Source organism: Lethenteron reissneri, chromosome 21 (assembly GCF_015708825.2).
Source record: "Lethenteron reissneri isolate LAM-NWPU_2019-01 chromosome 21, ASM1570882v1, whole genome shotgun sequence".
NCBI classification, from domain to species: Eukaryota; Metazoa; Chordata; class Hyperoartia; order Petromyzontiformes; family Petromyzontidae; genus Lethenteron; species Lethenteron reissneri.
In genome coordinates, this window is record NC_083799.1 from 21,548,483 (window position 1) to 21,556,592 (window position 8,110).

The 8,110-nt window shown below is 41.6% G+C and overlaps 1 protein-coding gene across 2 annotated transcripts; it reads left to right on the top strand.

The window, feature by feature from the left end:
- Positions 1-466: 466 nt before the first annotated feature.
- BLVRA (biliverdin reductase A) lies at positions 467-7,539 on the top strand. Of its 2 annotated transcripts, none has more exons than XM_061556102.1 (6): positions 467-526; positions 2,460-2,583; positions 3,013-3,230; positions 4,745-4,852; positions 5,373-5,544; positions 6,226-7,539. In XM_061556102.1, exons 2-6 carry the CDS (start codon positions 2,465-2,467, stop codon positions 6,491-6,493), a joined length of 885 nt encoding a protein of 294 aa, XP_061412086.1. In that variant the 5' UTR covers positions 467-526; positions 2,460-2,464; the 3' UTR covers positions 6,494-7,539. The 2 variants fall into 2 exon arrangements, with proteins under 2 accessions (XP_061412086.1, XP_061412087.1); XM_061556103.1 differs by lacking the exon at positions 467-526 and adding an exon at positions 823-885.
- Positions 7,540-8,110: the final 571 nt, after the last annotated feature.

Consider the following 8,110-nt stretch of genomic DNA (forward strand, 5'->3'; position numbering starts at 1 on the left):
TTTCAATGATTTTTATTATTTTTAAATAAAAATAATAGAAATAATAATATTTTATTTCTTTTTTTTTTACCTACGTGACTTTACCGAAAAAACCTAAGATTATGAATCCTTGCAGTCACGAAAGCTTCAAATCTAGGGTCACACAGTCACTTTAAGATGTTTTCTTGTTCATGTTTTTGTTTTTTATTTGTTGCGGTTGCACCCGATTCATGAGCCGAATGGCTCACAGGGCTATACCTAATACATGAACTTGAACTCTTCTAGTTTTGTTTAATTTGCAAACGGCGTTAATAATTACGACCACCTCGCTCACCGCTCTCCATTCATTCAAATCTGACGTTGCTGCGGTCAGCACGCCGGGGTCGAATCGATTCCCGACGATTACGTCCCGTCCAACGCACGAGCTTCGATTCCGCTTGTAAAATAACAGCCAAGGAAGAGTCGAACCTCTGAATCGAATCGATTAGTCGGCTATATAAGACGCGAGGATAATCGCGAGCCCAGTGCCGGGTGCTGTCGCTTGGGGGTAAGGCGGCCGACCGTGGTGGTTCGAGTCGTAATAAACTTTATAGCGAGACTTAAATAATAACAACAACAACGACGACGACGCGTCTCTCATCATAACTACATCCGAGTCGCACAGCCGTGCTCATGCCGTGTTTTGCTATTATGCTTTCGCGTTGCGTTTGCAGTTGCGTAATGCTTTGGAGCGAATCGCTTAGGTTATTGCGCCATCTCGTGTGTGTTGTGTGTGTGTATTTCTCTGTCGAAGAGTACAATTCATTTGCAGCGTATATATTGTTTGTGAGTAGGATGCTGGAGTGCGAGGAGGAACACCACCCGTGCCAGAGGAGGAACGCAACCAACGCGATCAACCTAGTTGCTGTACTACTCTTAGGTTTTTTCGCTAAAGTCACGTAGGGAAATTTTTTTTTATAATAAAAATAATAGAAATACTAATAGAAATAAAATAATAAATCACGACGTTTCGGAGGCAACACAAGCTTCCTTCATCAGGTGTAAAAAGGCACAGCAAAATGTAGTGAAATAACTGTAGTGATTTATTATTTTATTTCTAGAATGATGAATATTTTTTATTATATATTTATTTTTACCTACGTGACTTTACCGAAAAAACCTAAGAGTATGAATCCTTGCAGTCATGAAAGCTTCAAATCTAGAATTAGTTGCTGTACTGCTGTATTCTTGCAAAGACCCTTTGAGGGACCAGGTGGCTCGCATATTTGATGGCTGCAGTCCCAACGTGAGCGAGTCTCAGGAATCAAAATCGGTATTTTATACTGGAGGAGAAATCTGATGAGCTATAAAGCGCTTTTTTTCACACATGTCCAGTGGGGGCTGGTCAAAAAGTTACAACCGCAAACAATACAATACATGATAGGAGTGCAAAGTATAGGAAAAGTAAGGAAATTACTTTGTGTATCTATTTTTTATTTTGCCACACAAAGCCCTCCGCTATGATTTTATTACACGCTTTTATTTAGCTCACTCCGTCTGTTCTATCCTCAAACAAATATTTTAACTACATTTTTACCCACTTACCAATGTGCTATCGACTGCTAAACTTGGTATACTTATGTCATACTGATGACAAGACTATATTCTATCATTAAAATGTAAATATATATATTTGTAAACATTTTACACGCTTTTTTATTTAACTCACTCTGTTGTATCCTCAAATCTTGTAACTCAATTTCAACCGTCTTCCCAATGTCGCATCGACTGCAAACTTGGTGTAGGTATGTCATACTGATGACAATACGATATTCTATTATTGAAAATTAAAAATACATATTTTTAAACAATCTTTTTTACGGCTCTAATTATCCACGCTCAACTGACGTTGGCTGTAAATCACCACGGGCTCTTACGTTATGGCAAGCTTCGGGGAGCCACTTCGTGGAGTCGTGGAGTTCTTCCATTGCTAGTACGGTACATTTCATTAAAGTGTGTTTAAAAAAAGTTTTTTTAAATATGACTTATTTCAGAAGCGACCAGGCCATGAGTTGTCTCCAATAACGCCCCCGCAGTTGGGTTCCTTGCTCGCGGGCAAGACTCAAAGGGAGGGCAATAGACGGGCGGGGGGTCCCCAGTAAAATATCCGAGCAGTTCCTCGTCTTGTCTATGTTACGTATGTTATCGAAATTATTTCGCACCGTACGTAGCCGACCGTCCTAATCGGAGGTGTGGGGCATCGCAAGTGCATCAACACACCCCTGATATCAGTGGTCGTCCTCAGGAGAACCTTGACCACAATCCGAACATGGAATTTATACAATTTGTTCAGGGCTGTCAATTTAAATGATTGTCCACGATCACTTACACAAATGGACACTTTGTTAATACCGCTGTCACGAATAATGACGGTGGCAGCCAAGGATCTGCATACGTAAATGTGTACATGTTCACTGACACCTTTCATCACCATTTTGCAGGCACGATGGTTGGCGTTGTGGTGGTGGGTGTTGGCATGGCTGGCAGGGTGCGAATCCATGACCTTGGCACCCCGGACCGGCCAGGCGAGACACAAGATCTTCACATTGTTGGATTTGTCTCACGGTAATGCATAACGTTGCATTTGCTATTAAACGTATTGTGCCCACTATCACAATGCAGTCATCCATAACCGTTGGTCCTGATTGTGCTAAAATGTCAATAAGTTGATAACAAGCATTTAAATGAGTGCGCTGTATCATTGAATGGTTCCCTTGTAGTAAGGTAAGGTTGCATATCCTGAGAGTTCTTTCCCAGCACAGGTGTGCAGTTCTATGGATGGAAAATAATTTAAGTGCAATGCATGCATATATTAAATATGTATGAAACATATATTGTTGTGATATTTGAAAAGCAAGCGTTGAATAATGGTGGCAATGTTTTACATTTCCCACCATATGACACTTTTAATAAATCTATGATATATTTTGTTGGTCGCTTGCAATGCTTATATTTTAGTCGTATAACAATTTGCATGCTCTTGTGCTGGCTAAGGCAAGAGCTTGGAGAGATCAACGGAGTACGGCAGATCTCGCTGGAGGATGCCCTGTCCAGCCCAGAGGTTCAGGCAGTCATCATCTGCACGGAGAATCAGAGGCATGAGGAACTTGTGCGCAGAAGCCTGAGTGCCGGCAAGCACGTGTGTGTGGAGTATCCCCTCGCGCTGTCTGCCAGCACTGCCCAGGAGCTATTTAAGCTCGCCGACACTATGGGTGAGGACCACTCTTTATGTTTAGTTGTCCTTCCCCTGCACCTCCAATTCGCACGTTTGACTACGTACGATGCAAAAGAAGTTCAACATACATACATTGCAGGTGGAATTGCACTGGCTTTTTGCAAAGCCAATCAGACCCAAACGTTTAACCCCTGGCCTCACGTGACAAATTAATATTGCTTAGGGCCAAGTAAGGCTAGGACTGTGGTTAATCGAATTGTTCACTGTTTGACATCAGTGGCATAGCACAGTTTCTGCAGTGGAAAAACAAGCTGGTGCCTTCTGGGTTCGGTGGTAGAGTGGAAAATGGTATTTGGTTAAAGTATAGTATACCTTTTTACACTTGATCCAGGGTTGTGGTGACCATAATAACAAGAAGTGAAATGAAGCAGGGTGCCTCATCGCTTTGTTCGTGTTTAACATCGCATGACATCCCTCCTGTGAGTCAGTAGCTGCGCGAGTGTGTGCTGGTGTCGCTGTTAAAATAACTAGTAAGTAATCGTATTTATGAAGAAATGAGAATAGGTTTTACCCCTTTTTGGCAATTAAACAGGTGTTAAGATGTTCAACCACCAAATAGAAACCTTTTGCAAGGAAACACATTTACTCTATCCTAATTGTGAGTGCTTTTTTTGTAACAGCAAGCATGTACTGCAGTGCATGACACAAGCTATTGAATGAATGATTGTACATTGTCAGTATTTTATCATCCACCAATATTTTTGGTTGAACTTTTAGTCAAAGTGTGAGGTGCATAGTTTTATTTCTGTATTTCTTAACATCACGAGCAAAAGCACAAAGTTGAGTGCTGCAAACAGGATTCACACCCATTGCTCAAGAGATAAAATGCCACACTGGACAGATATTAATCTAGGTTATTTCTAAATTTGAAAATGAGCACTGTTGCAAGTGTCATTTTAAATGTGGCACCATTGAATCCCTTGTTATTAAAAAAAAAAATTGGTCATGGTGTTCTATCAAGTTTTTAAATTATTAATTGCCATGTGGTTCATATAGCCGGGTGTGGTGGTGCATGTCACCTTCCATCCAGCACCGTGGAGTCCAGGGTTAGTTGACCACAGAGGTTGGTGAAATGCCTAAACCAACTGGCTGTTAAATGGTTAGGATATATAGCAAATGGATTGTGAATCTATGCGAATGTTTGAGTGTATGTGTAGGTTTTCTCTGGGTAATAGAATAATAACCACAAAACAATTATTAATGTGGATTTAACCCAACATCACAATGCAGGACATTCGTGAACATAAGTCCAATGAGGCCATTCTGGTTAAAAAAAGTGCCATTACAGGACAATTATTCACAAAAAAAACTATCTTATTTGTGTGAGGTTTCTTAACATAAAACATACATTTATTGGAACATGTGTATATTACTCCTGCGTAGACCTCAAACATGTCATTTAAGGCTTATGTAATTAATAAAGCACATTCTTGCATGGTAGCATTGACAATGAGTGTTGAATGGTCCATGTTATCCCTTTCCATCGCACAGGCAAGGTGCTGCACGTAGAACACATTGAGCTGCTCACCTCCCAGTACAAGATGCTCAAGCAACAGGTGGCAGCACGGGAGCCACAAGAGGGACATCTGTACTTCACCGGTAACACACTGCTGCTGCTGCTGCTGCATTAGTCTCGAAACTGAACTTGTGATCGTGACAGGCAGTTCATGACAGTATGGAGTGGAGTTGAGGCTTGGCCTTAGGAAATTTGTTTACTTTGGCATATTTTGAGAGGTAACGGAAGTAACTATGCATCAATCCATCCAATAAAAATGTTTTCTTCCTATCAAGATACATGCATCGAATCGCATGACAATTATTTTGGAACTTATAAGTTGTATGTAATGAGTTCACTTGATGACCCCCTTTAACAATACCACAATCATTAAATATATGTTTGAATCGTAATCCTGAATCTTAACAATTCCTTGCATCATGAGGAGTGGGGCTGCTTACAGGCTTGGTGCTTAACTTCTCAGGTATACAAGGATTATCTCTCGTGGCTGTACTTTTGAGGATGATTATTAATATTACAAATTGGTTAAAAATGCATTGATCTCTCTGAATCCACGTCGGGCAGTGAGTGTTGTTTCTCTGGTGGTGTCTGCTTGACTAAAAGGCAAGCCATTGTGCGAGAAGAAGAGTGGCTTCTTGGCATTCAGTGGGGTGACCCGGGTCACCTGGTTCGTTGACCTGTTTGGGGAGCTCTCCGTGGAAAAGGCGATGTTAGAGACACGTCCCGAGCAGCAAAACACGAAGCTCACTGCCCACCTTCTCACTGCTAACAACAAGTAAGGAAACATAGCCTTCATCGTTATTTGAGGTCACCTGAAGCCAGTTTTTTTAGTCACAAGATACTGCTATTCCTGTTGTATTCCATGCTACATAAATAGATATAACTATTGGTGTTCATAGAGAATGCTTTATTCTTCACAGATAGGTTGGGTATTATGTGAAAGATGTATGCTGTATCGGTTTAATGAATTGTATGCGGTGAATGTTAAAAGGGTATCTAGTCCTCAAAGAGCGTTCAATTTATATAAACAAAAATAGTACTTTTCCTAAATTGAATGATTAGACCTTGACTTTGGCACACAATGGCATGCACTTATAAAAAAAAACTATTTATTTAATGTATTCGACAGTTGGTGAAATTTGGTTTGTGATTCACAGCATGATTGACCTTCAGGTAGAATTTTACTTCACTGGTAATTGTGTAAATCATCTGGGAAGCCTCAGAAACAGCGTTAACTAAGAGGGGCATAGTTACCCTTCAAGCCTTCTCCATTGCCGATTGTAATATACTCGGGACAGGACCTCGATCCCACCACCGAGGCCTTCCTTCTAGACCCAATTGACCAGTAATTAACCCATGCTGGCAGTATTGTGGGCTCGAATGAGTTTAATGGAGAAGTTGATAAAAGTGAGCCACACGGTGTAGATTCCAGCCTGACGTTTTTGCCTGATGGTAGGTGGCTGACATGGGTGGAGGAGCGTGGCGAGGGGCTGATGCGCTCCAAGCAGATGCGGATCAGCTTCACTGACGGCAGCTGCATGGAATCGCTGCCGCAAGGGCCGAGAGGGCCCGAGTTCCTCTTCATGCAGGACTTGGGCCTCTTTGCACGAAAGCTGCGTGCAGGAGCCCCCTTCCCGGACAGCGAGCACGCAGAGCGCCGTCGCATCCTGCACTGTTTGCAGCTTGCCACTGACATCCAGCGCCACTGCATGCAGCTAGCGTAACATGTCGCTCATGGGCTTTAACAAATATATCTAATTCGCACAGATCATTGTCCGTGGCTCTTTGGTCATTTCGCACCACTGTTGCTGTTGAATATTTGGGTGGTCATAAAAATGTTTTAATATTAACATTTATCCAATTATTACATTGAATAGTCATTAAATATTAATCTATGGGTTAAGTGGATCAGTTTAACACGTAGGCTTTTGCGACCAATGTTATCCATAATCAACGTTTTTGGGTTTAGATCGCGTTAACTATTTGTCTTTGTCAACGTGACACATTTTTACTGATTGGCCGTGTCGGGTGGTGGAGGGTTAAGTGGAGATGGATTAAAGGTGTTAAGGGGCTAGTGCCCTCAATATGAAATGTATTGCTTTTTAATACATTTATAAATGAATTCATTTAAATATTGTTATAATTGCTTTTAATTATTATTGATCAATTTAAACAGTTAATTGGGTAATTATCTGCTGAAGCATGACGCGATCATTGAGTATTATTAACGGTCAATTATTACACACGTAATAAAGGACAATTATGCATATGATAAGGATCAATTGTGATGCATATGTGACACCTGCTGGCCTGGAAGGTGAATCACGGGCACGGTGAAGCAACAACCAATCAGAGAAGGAGGTCTATCTGGGGCAAAGGTATCGGGTGGGGCTAGCCGAGATACTCCGGGAACCTGCTCGAAGGTTCCACGAGAGGGCGTGGCCGGAGGCGGGGCTTAGCCATGCCTGGGGGGATATAAGGGGGAGCGGACCCGGGGCTCGTGTGTCGGGTCTTGGGTCCTGGCTGCGTCGCTGCTCGCCAACATCTCTCTCCGTCGTCCGGTCACGTGGAAGATCTGCGTGGTTTCCATCGCCGTCATCGTCACGCCGTCAGCCAGCGGTGTAGCCGAGTGAGGGCGATGGGACCACGCCGAGTGATCGGCTGTGTGTAGCCAGTAAAGACGTGAATATCTAGTGTTGTACACCGTGTGAGGAAGAATAAATGTTGGCCTGTGTTGTGTCCAGTGTGAGTAATAAAGTAGTGCCCTCTGCACGATGCGTCGCGGAAGTCGCTCATTACACATATGATCAGGAGCAATTATCGATTAGCATAACTAAGTTCCGACATTCATTCAAGCTCAATTCGTAAATTTAGTAACTCCATAGATTCTCAAAATAAATCATAAATAGCTATTTTTTGGCTTGTAAGTTGTTTAGGGGTATGTTATGAATCTTTGATAATATAAATGATTCTCGCTTATTAATCATAGACCATTAAGTCAGGTCTCACCGCAGGATATAGTTATTGAAATTGAGAAATATGATGCATGGATTAGGAAAGATGCACACTCGGAGCCTGTTTAATATAATAAACTTTTTATATCGGCTCTCAATGACAGCCAAAACTATACTTATAGTGTAACTACAGTACATATGCAAATGTGTAAATTCCTACTAAATGGCTAGAAAAGCATTAATGATCAAGATTATGCGATTTAAAAAAATGTTTAAATATGTCTTCACATCTCGTACAATGTCAAGTTGACTTTGCAACACTGATGGTAAAAATTTAACCCGTAAAAAAAAGTTTTTCACTATAAATCCTTTATATGCGTGGCGGCT